Source organism: Equus przewalskii, chromosome 15, assembly GCF_037783145.1.
Source record: "Equus przewalskii isolate Varuska chromosome 15, EquPr2, whole genome shotgun sequence".
NCBI lineage: Eukaryota > Metazoa > Chordata > Mammalia > Perissodactyla > Equidae > Equus > Equus przewalskii.
Window position 1 is genome coordinate 49,608,467 of NC_091845.1, and position 13,971 is coordinate 49,622,437.

General features: G+C 36.6%; 1 protein-coding gene across 50 annotated transcripts in view; it reads left to right on the top strand.

Moving 5' to 3' along the window:
* LRRFIP2 (LRR binding FLII interacting protein 2) overlaps window positions 1-13,971 on the top strand; it is a 112,038-nt gene that overhangs the window by 61,730 nt on the left and 36,337 nt on the right. For 29 of the 50 annotated variants that reach the window (XM_008528014.2, XM_070577288.1, XM_008528022.2 and 26 more), the window contains 5 exons: window positions 429-485; window positions 3,202-3,270; window positions 5,570-5,659; window positions 12,407-12,451; window positions 13,822-13,938. In XM_008528014.2, coding sequence (XP_008526236.1) covers window positions 429-485; window positions 3,202-3,270; window positions 5,570-5,659; window positions 12,407-12,451; window positions 13,822-13,938 — 378 coding nt within the window. The remainder of the gene's footprint in view (window positions 1-428; window positions 486-3,201; window positions 3,271-5,569; window positions 5,660-12,406; window positions 12,452-13,821; window positions 13,939-13,971) is intronic. The other 21 variants (XM_008528029.2, XM_008528028.2, XM_070577322.1 and 18 more) reach the window with 2 other exon arrangements.

Below are 13,971 nucleotides of genomic sequence, written 5' to 3' on the forward strand. Positions count from 1 at the left end.
AACCAGGGGGAGGTGGTGTGGATGGTAATGTGTAGGTGGGCACAGTTTACTTAAAAAGTCATTTAATCTGATCTGTCATTACTCTACAATCAGCTGGCCAATTGTGACTCTCACCCAAACTGTGAGAAAGTGCCTGTTGGAAATCATGGCTTGAAGTATGAAGGGAGTATAAATAAGAAACTTCTTTTCTTGCTCGTTAGTTCCTCAGGAAGAGGATAAGAGTAGTGCTTCTCAGGGCATACCCTTCCTCTCCTCTTCCTCCTGCCATGGGCTGGTGGATCTTGAGGGTGGGAGTTCCAGACCAGTGAGTAACAGATACCTTCACCCTGGGAGTCAGGGGTGAGTTAGGTCCAGGGTCACTAATATATACCCAGCAGGAAAAGGAGCTGATTATTATTGTAAAGCCTTTCTTCTTGGAAACTTTATAGCCGTCTGAATACAGTTATTACTCATCAAGAACAAGTTCAGCCCGAAGCAGTCCTGTGGTGAGCAGTCGTCTCTTTGCATGCTTTATGGAAACTTTTGGTTGTTTCATTAACCTGTACTCACAGTTTAGAATATTGAGGATGTGGTGTGCATCACTCTCTTGTGCATGGATTATCGTTTTCCTTCGGTACACAAACTCAAGTACTAATTTTTCCTAATTGGTGGTTTCTATATGAATGTGACTTAGCACATAATTTCTTAAATGAGTCTGGAACCAATGCTATTAAAATTTTTTAAAAATTTATATTTAATTGTCATTTGTGTGGAACTTCTTTTCTTTTCATCAGTGATAATTCAGTATATGAGTTGGCTACCCTGTGTTTTTCCTTTCCATCTCCGCTTCCTACATCGAGCTGTTTCACTTGTTTGCCAATGCTTCAATCAGTGGAGTGGAAGCAGAAGAAATAAAACAAGTCAACTTTAAAAAATTGTTACATGAAAGAGAAAACTGGGACAATTCTAGTCACCTAATCTTTCTGGAGTCTTAATTTTTTTTTTAATTTATAAAAGTAGTATTAGCTCAAGGAAGGTCCAAAGTAGAAGTCCTCTGACCCTTTCTTCCTATTTCCATTCCCCAGATGCAACCTCTGTACTTGTATATCCTTTCAGAGATATTTTACACATATATGAGTGTCTTTTATTTGAACAGTATATATATGGACTCATATACATACTGCTCAACTTTTTTCTTTACTTAAAGTATCTTTTTCTATCAGTACATGAAGATTTATTTCATTTTTTTCTGAACATTTAGAAGATTTTTAAAAAGTAAACTGTGTCCCTTCCTTTTTTCCACTGAATGCCTCTTAGAGATAGTTTTACACCAGCACATTTCTTGCTAATGGCAATATATTATTCCATTAGTGCATTGGCTGTGCATTTTAAAAATCACTCATCTATTGATAGACATTTAGATTGTCAGATTTTTGCTCCTACAGACACTTGTACAATGAACAGACTTATACAAGTATATTTTTGTATACTTATATGAAGAGATCTGCAAGGTAAATTGCTAATCATAAAATGATGGGGGTCAAAGAGTACCTGTGTTTAAATTATGATGTATGTTGTTGTATTTATTGCCCACCGAAAAGACTATGCTAATTTACATTTCCAATAGGAAATGATGACTTAGGAACTACCTTGTTATTCTTGACAATGCCAAAATTGGCGAAATTATTAAAGCAGTTTCTTTTTTTTTTTTTTTTTAAAGATTTTTATTTTTTTTATTTTTTCCTCTTTCTCCCCAAAGCACCCCGGTACATAGTTGTGTATTCTTCGTTGTGGGTTCCTCTAGTTGTGGCATGTGGGACGCTGCCTCAGCGTGGTCTGACGAGCAGTGCCATGTCCGCGCCCAGGATTCGAACCGACGAAACACTGGGCCGCCTGCAGCGGAACGCGCGAACTTAACCACTCGGCCACGGGGCCAGCCCCAAAGCAGTTTCTTAATGGTCAGCACAGGTTACTTTGTGGAGTGGAGTATGTGAGCTATATGGGCTTTCTTTTACATATATGTTTGGCTCAATTTTCCTGCCATTTCCAAGTGGCACTTCTCAGGAATTTCACTCCTATAGTTAACAAAAATTTACACAGAGATCTTTAAGGAGGTAAATGCTTTTTCACATAAGGAGGAAGTTTACTTTTGTCCCACCTGGTAATAAAACTCCACTTGGCAGTTCTTGGGCCTGGGAGCATTTTTAATGTCCCAAGTGTGATGGCCCCTCGCAAACAAAATTAGTATAATATATTTTCAGTCAAGTGTAGAACCTTGTCCTTGTGTGCTGGCTAGATGCTATTTCATTTGCAAGTTGGGTTCAGAGTTACTATCTTAGTGATATCAGAATGGTTCCTTAGTGATGTCAGAATGGAGATAACGGACACATACTGAAGATGAGTCTTCACCTGCTGGTGAAACAGGAAGAAAACTGTAGGGTGTTGTTAGAATATCTCCACTAGTTGCATAGGAATGAATAGAGGAAAAAAAGAATCATCATTTCAGTGTTCTCGCTGGTAGGAAATTCTGTCTTTGACTTATATTATTTCACTTTAAAATATTCTTTTGTATTCTCTCCCAAACTAAAACATTAAGTATATTTATTGACACCTAATGAGATCCCAAGGATCCTAGAGATTTAGAAAGTATGAAATCCCTAGCTGGTTTTGGCTAGTTTACCATGCTGACCCCCCCCCCCATCTTTAATTTAACTTAAATAAAAGATAAAGTACTATTTTATTCTTGGTGCTTTTTGGAAATATCTTTTGATTTTTTTGTGTATGTGTGAGGAAGAGTCACCCTGAGCCAACATCTGTCACCGATCCATCAATCCTCCTCTCTTATTTGCTTGAGGAAGATTAGCCCCAAGCCAACATCAGTGCCAATCTTCCTCTACTTTGTCTATGGGTTGCCTCCACAGCATGGCTGACGAGTGGAGCAGGTCCACACCCGGGATCTGAACCTACGAACCTGGGCCGCCAAAGTGGAGTGCTTGGAACTTTAACCACTTGGCCACAAGGCCAGCCCCTCTTTTGATTTTTAATGATAGTTCATTATACCTTGAAACAATTTTTCTGTTTAATGGTGCACAATAGATGGTGCCAGTTATGCTCATATAGAGTAATTGCATGCTTCTCAACACCTTGCATAATGTGCTTACGATCAGGTAACACCTATAGTGAAATTACATTTTTTTCATTATTTGCTTTTAATATCTATAGTTTACCGACGATGACAGTGCAAGCATTGCGTCTTCTGGTCGTGCCAGTCGTGGGCGAAGGGAGAGTGTGGTGAGCGTGGTTTGCATGCAAACACATACAATAAGTTTTGAAATTTCAACAATGTGTGATCACATGAAATCTATTGGAAAGTGAAATTTGCATTTGATAAAATGAGCATTTTCCTCAAATTTAGTTGTCCTGAATAATTTGCCTTCAAAAATGCGTTCCTGAGAATACATATTCTTTGTGGGCTATGTAAGCTTTCATTAATAACTTGCCTCTTCATATCTCTTATGTGCTAGTCTTTGTGTATTTGAAAGATGTTCAGTTTTTATTCTTTGTTGCTGTTTTATGCACATACATTTATGTGTGCAGTTCACTAAAAACAAAAAGTTTCTCAAGCAAAATGAATGCTTCCACATCGTGTAAAACTTGTAACTGTGGATTACAAATCATGTAGCCATCAAGTTTGCTTTCTTCAATGTGTATTTAATTTTAACCATTGTTTACACATCTTTTAAGACCTGTGACCTTTCTAAGAGTTGCTCATGGCAAAATTTAAAAATTCTTGTCTTAGAATTTAACCAGGGTGATAACTGTAGAGGCAGCAAATAGCTATGTCAGAATACCAATTATGTAATTTCAGGTTACTCTTTTGATGAAGCTGAAAGTTTTACAGAGAGCTGATGACATTTTTGCTATGTTTAAGAATTGATTGATTTGAAAATTACATTGGTGAGGATGGTGTTTCAGCTTAGAGCTAGAATAAAGAGCCCAAAAACTAAGAGGCTATAATTCCTTTAAGAAAAATAGGAGGCCATTTACTACTAGTCATGTTTTGTGAAGGATGTAAACCTGAAATATTCATAGAGAAGGGGAACAGCAAATGTTTGTGAGATTGTTGTCAAAAATCCAGTGATCTAATTGAGGCAGTTGTGGTCCATTGGCAAACCAATTAATGCTAATGTTCACAGCTGAAGGAGAAAGAACAAGCCATGACGCCTGAAAGCACCTTGGAAAGTGATGGAGTGGAAAGGACAGGGACTTCAAAGAAATAATGCCTGGGCTTAGACCACTTCTAACCTGTTAGTTGTGTTAATGGCAATTTCTTTTATTTGTACAACGGAGATCTTAATTACTATCTTTGTAGGTAGGCTTAATATATGGATTAGCTGAATTACTATATAGAAAATAACTATCAAAATTCTGAGACAGTAAGTACCAATAAAATATTATGTATTGTAAATCTAAGTTGTATTACTATGCTGTGAATAAAAATACTACTGCTTGATTGTATTAGCCCTTAGCAAAACTTCATATTTGTAAGCCTTCTTTGTCTCTGCGGATGGGCTTCCAAATTCCCTCCCTAGAAGGGAAGAGTTTTTAAGCAAGGTAATCAAACAGAGCTGATGAATGAGGGTAAAAAAATATTCATTTATTTATTAATTCAACAGGTGTTTGTGGAGTAACTGTTATGTGCAAGGCACTGTGTTAAGTGCTGGGAATGATGTGGTAAGCCAGACACACACGATTTCTGACTTCATGGGTCTTATATCCTCATGAAAGAAATAGAAAATAAACTAGTAAAGAAAGGAACAAAAAACGGGTAACCGCAGGGACTGAAGAGAAAAAGCAGATAATATGATAGGGAACATTGAGGTGGGGTGGTGTGTGTGTGTGGTGCTTTGGATGGGGTGGTCAGAGAAAGCTGCTCAGAGGGCAGTGACCTTTGAGCTGAGACTTGAGGTGTGAGCAGCCAGCTGCTTGAAGAGCCTGTCAAAGAGCTTTCTAGGCCAGTTCCAAAGTCTAAGGTGGGAAAAGACTCAGTGTGTTTGGGAAACCAGAAAGAGGCCAGTGTAGGTCTTTCATTATTTTGTAGGAATATGAAAAAGAGGGAACTGTGGGAATTGGAGAAAAGGTGCAGTAAATACCCTGCAGATAATTCTGCATTCAGCATATATGTGTTGAACAGAGTTGATAGCTATAATGAATTATAAGTTTTGTGAAATATAGTAGAGGCTTGAGGTAGATGTTATCCTAGAAACCCTCCTGTTGAGGGTGTCGCATGTCTTAAACTTGGGAGACTTTGCTGGCCCTCAGGCAGTAAATGATCTCTATCACATAGAACTCTAGTGAAGATGAAGAAAAGCTTATTTTGGGGAGTTGTGATTTCGTTTAGGAAACGCTTTACATTTCTTTTTTACTTTTTTGAGTAGGTTAACTGCAGCAGTTTTCTCATTTCCTTTCATGATAGTTTCTCTCTCTCACATGCACACACACACGGTTTTCCCTCTGTACGCTGGTGTTCTAATCTTTTTCTTCTCTCTCTTCTTAATTTTTAAAGCTGCTTCTTTTTTCTGATTGAAAGGTTTCTACTGCCGATTATTTTAGTCGCTCCAATCGTAGGGGGAGCATTGTCTCTGAGGTGGATGACGTCAGTATCCCAGATTTGACCAGCGTGAGTGTATTGCATGGGGTTGTTATGTTGTCTCAGGCTTGTGACTAATGGCTCTTTTAAAATTAGGAACCTAATTTACTGCCTAGGAAATGTTTATTTAAACACACGAGCATAAAATACAATTATTTGTTTGTTTTGTTTTGGAATGTGTATATTGATGTGTTCTGATATTTTAAAAACTTTTTTTCTTTTTTTTTTTTTTTAAAGATTTAATTTTTTCCTTTTTTTCTCCCCAAAGCCCCCCGGTACATAGTTGTGTATTCTTCGTTGTGGGTTCCTCTAGTTGTGGCATGTGGGACGCTGCCTCAGCGTGGTCTGACGAGCAGTGCCATGTCCGCGCCCAGGATTCGAACCGACGAAACACTGGGCCGCCTGCAGTGGAGCGCGCGAACTTAACCACTCGGCCACGGGGCCAGCCCCTTAAAAACTTTTTTTCTATGGAAATTTTCTTCCGTGGAACCCATCAGAGCTCCAACAATTACCAGTATTTTGCCAATTCTCTTTCATCTATTTCTTCCTCTTTTCCCTCCTTTTTCCCCCCTGAATGATTTTAAAGCAAATCCCACACATCATGTCATTTGCTAATAGATAGTTCAGTATGCATCTCTAATTGAGATTTTTTTCATATTCACTATACCATTATCATACCTAATGAAATAAAAAATAATTCCTCAAAATCATCTAATACCTGTCTTCTATTTAGACATTCCTGATCAGTCTTAAAAGATTTTCTTCCTTTTTTGTTTTGGTGACTCTATAAAGTGCTAGGTATACTTTCAAGGTTGAACAATAGTATACTAAAGTAAAATATGCTGTTTAGTAAAGTGTCACTAATTTATAGTAACTGGGAAGAATCTGAATAGATTTTAAAGATTTGGATTGTGGCGTTGTTTTGAAGAAATACTTATCCATTGTGAACTGAATTTAGGAAAGATTACCTAGTAGAAATGCCTTGAGCTATTTGTCTTAATGAAGGAATTCTATCCAGCAGATATCTACCCACCTGATTTATCTAACAGTCTGATTTTCCCTCTGACATCTCCTTTCTGTAGCTGACATTAGTGTTGTCTTGCCCATGCACCAATGCTGTCCTGATTATCAAGCATTTTGAAGTGGATGAGAGGCAGTTTCTTAACAAAAAAGTTAGACTTTTTTTCTTCCTCCCCAAAGACCCAGTACCTAGTTGTGTGTGTTCTAGTTGTAGGTCCTTCTAGTTCTTCTCTGTGAGCTGCCGCCACAGCATGGCTACTGACAGACGAGTGGTGTGGTTTCCCACCTGGGAACCAAACCTGGGCCTCCTAAGCGGAGCATGCCAAATTTTAACCACTAGGCCATCAGGGCTGGCTCTCTTAGACAGTTTTTTAAATGAAGAGATAATTATATTTAGCACTTCACTGATTATATTTAAATAGCTGTTTCTGAACCACTTTAATCCTAGAAAGTAATTTGAAGTGTGGTCCTTAAGTATTCCAGATTGTTGGCTCTCAAACATGGCTGTGTAACAGTCCCACCTTCCCCTGGTTGGTTTGAGGAGTCTCTCTGCACAGCAAGTTAGAAGACTGGCTCCCAATTCTTCCCTCAAAATATTGCCCATTTTATTAATTTGCTTAGTAACCTGTTTTTTCATAGATAAAAACAATTAAATTTATTATGTACACCTTTTCTCTTAAAAATTTTGAATTCTATTAGCCTCTAATCTGTGATGTCTGAATGAGTGATTGTGTCCTCCTTACATTTATTTCTTGGCAATTTTTTTTAATAACTATACAGAAGTGAAAGGGTTGACAGTTTTTTCTTTTTTTTTTTTGAGGAAGATTAGCCCTGAGCTAACATCTGCTGCCACTCCTCCGCCTTTTTTGCTGAGGAAGACTGGCCCCGAGCCAACATCTGTTCCCATCCTCCACCACTTTATATATGGGAGCCTACCACAGCATGGCTTGCCAAGTGGTGCCATGTCTGCACCCGGGAGCCGAACCAGCGAACCCTGGGTTGCCAAAGCGGAACGTGCGCACTTAACCGCTCACCACTGGGCCGGCCTTAGGGTTGACAGTTTTAAAAACATTTCCCCCTGCCTCTACTAATTAAATGTAACTCTTTTTTCCCGCAAGATAGTGATTTTGATTTATTTATGTATTTTTTAAATAAAAATTGTACATATTTAAGGTGTGTAATGTGATTTGATATACACACACATATACACATAGCCTATATATATTTAAATTCATCATACTGTACACCTTATTACATAAGCAAAAGATTCTCTAGATCGGTGGTTGGCAAATCTGGCCAGCCCCTTGTTGTTTCATGGCCTACAAGTCAATAATTTTTATATTTTTAAATGGTTATCTAAGTACCTATATAGTATCCTTAATTTTGCCTCTTGGCAAAGCCTAAAGTATTTGCTGGTTCCCTCTCTAGAGCAAAAATTATTCTCTAGTATTATTTCTTTTAAAGAGTATACTGTGATTCAGCTTATTATAGAAGAGTAAAAAGTGGACTTGATATTGGTAAGGTTTCTCTCTGCGCGTGCGCGCATGCACACACACACACACACACACATTTTTTAAAAAGGTAAGCTGAAAATCCACATTTTTATATGATATATCCTGATTTTAAAATGCTGACAGTGAATTCAAAATTGTGGAAGACACTTTCTGACTTCCCCATTGTGAATCAAATATGTGTGTACAGTCTGCTAGCTTATAACTTCTGGGCTAGGAGGTGCTGAAAACGGTGCCAGGCTCTGATTGGGCAGACTCATTATCCAGTATTTATGGTGGTTGCTCTAGCCTCTTGTCGTCTTGTCTCCTGCATTGCTTTCCTTTCTGTTCCATAGGTCAGGCTAGAGTATAGGAAAAGAATATAAATGTGCTAAATTCACTTTTACTGGTTGTTGATAATTAGACCATTTCTGAATGAAATCCTCAGAGAATTTTGCTTTAGGAGATTATTGAAATTTATTGTTCTCTTCCCTTCTGTGGTTGGAGAATCAGATCTTCTGTTTTTTGGTTTTTTCCAAATAGAATTTTTGAATAGCAGTATCAAGTCATATATAAATTAGAAATTAACAAAAGATTAGAATCAGTGACTTCATTAAACAAACTACACTATAAATACTTTATTAGACTGTAATTTTATACCTTTAAAAATAGAGGTTTTTTCAAATACCTTATTAAAATAATTTATCTTCTGATCCCACATTATATTAAAGTTACTGATACTGTTGACAAAATAGTTGCTGCGTGCTGAAAGTTGCTCCACGTCAGATACGCATAGCTCAATTGTATTAAAACTCCAGTATCTTTTTAAGAAAAAAATATAGTTTGGAACAAAATACAAGTTTTTATTTCTAAACAACTCTTTCAAATGACGATATCAAAATGTATTCACAACTAAAATGTTCTATTTCCATTCAAAAAGACTCAAAGGTATTTTCCTATTTTAGTAAGGTAAAATTATCTGTCAAACTAAGTAGTCATATGCTGAAATGAAGTTCAGAGGGCCTCTTAGAGAATAATAAATATCTTTCTTTTAAGGAGAAACAGTTTCAAAGATTTGACAGAATTTATATTCTAAGAAATATTTCTCAGAAGTGTTAATTTCAACAAATAGTTAAAGAGAAACAATCTGTAATCTATAATGTCAAGAGCAAAGCTTTTTCAGATGTCCTGGACGTAAATAAGGCAAAGGTATTTATCATTGAAATATGGGAAACATTATAGTATTTAAGACTTTGTTTATAGTGATAATTTGAAGTTCCTTAGAAAATGTTACTTTTGAACTTTTAGCGTTCAAATTGGCCTATAAAGTTTGCCATTATGTGCTCTTCTTTGCACATTAATGCTAATAGGAAATATTTCCAACTTCTTAGCTAACTTTGAATTTCCAACTATCAAGGAAATCTTTTCTTGATTGGAGAACTACTTATTTATTTGAGAGTACAATGGCATAATATTTACTTGATTTTTTTTGTTGTTGTTATCGAGGAAGATTGGCCCTGAGCTAACATCTGTTGCCAATCTTCCTCTTTTTTTTTTCTCCCCTCCCCAAAGCCCAAGTACATAGTTGTATATCCTAGTTTAAGTCACTCTGGTTCTTCCATGTGGGATGCTGCTCCAGCATGGCTTGATGAGCGGTGTGTAGGTCTATGCCCATGATCTGAACGGGCGAACCCTGACCCGCCAAAGCGGAGCGTGCAAACTTAGCCACTTGCCCACGGGGCTGTCCCCTACTTGAAATTTTTTTAGAATAGTAGGCTACAGTCAGCATTAATGAGCAAGTCCTGAGGGCCTTACTGGGGGGAAAAAAGTCTTTTCTTACTATTTTTTTGTTTTATGGGGTTTCTTTTGTATTTTAATCTACCTTTTTATTAGCCACTTTCTTTGAAGCAATTTGATGTTTTATTTGTAGTATCCTTCCCATTCAGTTTAATTTGTTTGTTTTACAGAATTGTGACCATATGGTACATACAGCCTTTGTTTTCTGATTTTTCACTTACTAATCTTATAAACATTTTTCATATTAGTGCATATTCATTTTTTCCATGTTATTCATACACAGTTTTTTATCAGCTACAGTCACCATGTTTTACATTAGATCCTCAGACCTTATTCATCTTATAGGTGAAAGTTTGTACCCTTTTATCAACCTTTCCCTATTTTATACTTTAATGTAGTAAACATGATTAAGTTTTATTCCACTTAGAAGCCTTTTCAGGATCTGGCAGACTCTTTGAGTCATCATTATGGACATTAGCTTGTCATTGTACTGCAGCTAAATGGACCTCCCAGTGGTTAGAGCACTGGGACTTTTAGAATGCCAGGTTTCAACTAGCTTTTTGTCTAAATGGAAGACAGCACGTGATATAGCACAGATCTGAGAAGTGAGGAGTCTCTGGCCAAGTCACTGCAGCTAAAACAACTGGACTGCGGCATGGCTGCTCTAGGCATTTTTTGCTGCCTTAACAATCCCTGAGGTTTGGCGCATGATCACTTGTGGTTGCGACAGTTGGGATCTGTCAGAAGATATTGAAAGCAATACAGTCAACATTGCAATGGAGTAGTTCAGCGATGCAGCCTTTGAAATGTAAGATTATTCCAAGTTGACTGTCTATTAAAAAGTGGCTGGGCTTGGGAGTCATTTTTTTTGAGAGGGGGATATGAGACAGGATTTCAAATAGATCTAGCAGAATATTTCTGAATACTACTCAGGTAGTATTATTGATACAGTACTTAAAATAAAAAATGTTTCCTGGGAGAGAAAATGAACATGATAAATGTGGATAATGAAAAAGAACAGAAAAACTTTCAAATATGAGGAAATTAGAGTGACATGATCAGAATAGAGCCAGACATAATGACATTTTGTGTTTTAAGTGAGGATGGTTTTTAAATCTTGTCTCTAGATTGGGCTGGGAGGCTTGATCTGGGAGTTGGAGTCGGGGTTTGTTTTCAGTTAGTTATATCTCTGTGTGACTTTTTCCCCCCTAATGGTAATTGGGACAGTATATACAGGTAAATAATAGGAACACTGGGGTTAAAATTCATAAAACTGAGATCTGGCTCCAGCTCTGAGTTTAGTAGTTGTTCAACCTTTAGCAGAATCTTTCACCTCTGAAATTCTCTTTCCTCAGCTATAAAGTCAGGATTTTAGACTAGATCTTTAAGGTACCTCCGTTCTTTAAACACTGTCTAACTAACACAACCTTAAGGTTTATGAGCAAAAGACAGGATAGCTTCATTATGGTATGTCCAGATAACATGTTACTATGTAGCTGTTAAAATGAAATAAGTCTATAAGTACAGATGGGGTATGATTCATTTATTCATTCATCTAACAATTTTTGAGTCCTTCTGTATGTCTTTTCCTAGGTTAGGAATACAGAAAAAACCATACAGTCGTAGAGCTTACGTTAAAGAGAGAGATCAGGCAATAAATAAATTAATAAATATCACAGGATCAGGGAGTGATAAATGCCATGAAGAAAAAAGAAGTACTTTCTCTAATCTCTGAAACTTGGTAAGGGAAAAAAGAAGATATAGAATGTATTTGGGACACTATTAGAGTTTTTTTAAAGACTTGGGGGTTGGTTGCTCTTAGAGTGAGAATTGGAGATCAGGGTGTATGGTGTGGTGGGGAGAGAGTCTTACTTTGCATACCCTTTTGTACTGTTTCATTTTTTCCCCCTTTTTTGACACATGTGCATGTATTACCTAAAAAGACAAAAAACAAGAAAAGCTAAACAAGTGAATCCTTAATGCGCTGGGGGAAAATTTTTTTGATGATGTGTTTAACATGCTTTAGTCCAATCTGAACTTTTTTGGCTAAGTCTTCTAGTCTTATCTATGTGTCCTAATAATGTTTAGATAATAAAGTTTTTTGGCTTTTGGTTTTATCGGACTTCTTTTGATGTGTACAAGTTTTTTTTGTATTAACATTTGCAGTGCTAAAACTTAAGTTTATATGTAGTTTTCTTTAAAGTGTTTTGAATACCATGAGAAGAAAATCTATCTAAAAGTTGTAAACTTTTGTGTAAGGACTGCTTGCTTACTCCATGTCTTTCTTAGGATAAGAATTAAAGTTCTTGACATTTTATCTTATGTGTCTCAACTTTTATTAGTATGTTTACTTTTAGGTTCCAAACGTCACTTGAACTGGTAGAACTCAAATGAGGTCACTTCTTTTTTTCTCCTAAAAAAATCGACATGGTAAACATCTTTCCTGATTTTTATCTCTGTTGTTTTCCAGTTTGATGAAAAATCTGACAAACAGTATGCTGAAAATTACACAAGGGTGAGTAAATAAATTCCTGAGGATTAAGTTCTCAAGGTCCACTAAACTTACTTTCTACTACTGTTCATCTTTTATTTTCCTCCACTTGAACTGATGGAGTTACTCTTCCTCTCTTCATCTATTTCCCGTCCTTGAGCCCCCAGATTCCTCTGAGGCTGAGTCATGTGAAGCACTGGGAAGAGAAAAGACATTGCGTTTTATTTCCTTGAATGTCACCTCTTAAGCTTTTGGCTGCTCTTTTGGTTTTCATTCCTCTAGAATTTAATCCTGAGAAGAAACCATTAAAGACTGAAAATGAAATGTCTTTGGGAATGGTGGTGACAAACTATGAGGGTTTTTTTTCCCCTTCATAGACAAATTATTTTTTTTGAAGTAAAATAACTCCTTCTTAGGAGTTACTTTCTGTAAAAGTCTCAGCTTTCTTCTAGAAGTATTTTTAGAAAGTCATCTTAGGGAAATTATCAGGATTAATTTTATGCTATACTCAAAAAGACATACCAGTTCTGTCCAATGGAAATATGGCACAAAGGACATATGTAAATTTTCTAGTAGCCACATCAAAGTGGTAAAAAGAAACAGATAAAATTAATTTAAATAATATATTTCATTTAACCCAAATATCCAAAATATTTCAACATAATCAATATGAAAATTTATTAATGAGATATTTTATGTTCTTTTTTCTGCACTGAGTCTTTGAAATCTGGTGTGTATTTTACTTAAAAAAAATCTCAATTTGGACTAGCCACATTTCAACTGCTCAATAGCTGCATGTGACTAGTGGCTACTATATTGGACAGCACAGATCTATGCCATTTCTTAATCCAATATCATAATCTCACTTTTAATCTAATTGTGGTAAGAAGAGTATAAATTCATAGTGATACACAGTGTTGCTGTCAGCTGCAAATACTATCTCCAGCATTATCAACGAAGTATTAGAAAAAGAAAAGATTCTAAAGAAGCAGCTTCAGGATCTAAATAGGAACTAATAGGACTGTTAATTAGCATACCAAGTATAAAGTTCTAAAACTGTTGTACATTAATCTGATTTGCTCACCCCAGTATTGTTTACAATATAGCAAAGATAAACTTAGAAAACAAACAACTCACACAGACCATTTTCTTTTTAGTTATTATGAATTCTAGATTCCAGTGAAGTGTTTGAGTGAAAGAAGTTAGTATGCCTGGGCCCTTCTCTGGACACCTTCTCCCCAGAGCCAGTCTAAATTGCCTGTATGTTGCACTTGGTAACTTCTTGTCCACACTGTATTAGATCTGCCCCCAACACCCTGCTCCATTTTAAATTTTCACAGCAAACATATTTTTAAAGAAACAAGACTTAGAAATGTCGTATTTCTTTTCTATAGCCTTCATCTAGAAATTCTGCCTCGGCAACAACCCCTCTAAGTGGAAACTCATCCCGACGAGGAAGCGGGGACACCAGCAGCTTAATAGATCCAGACGCTTCACTAAGTGAATTGCGGGTAAACCACAATTTTTGGTTTGCTTTTTAAAAA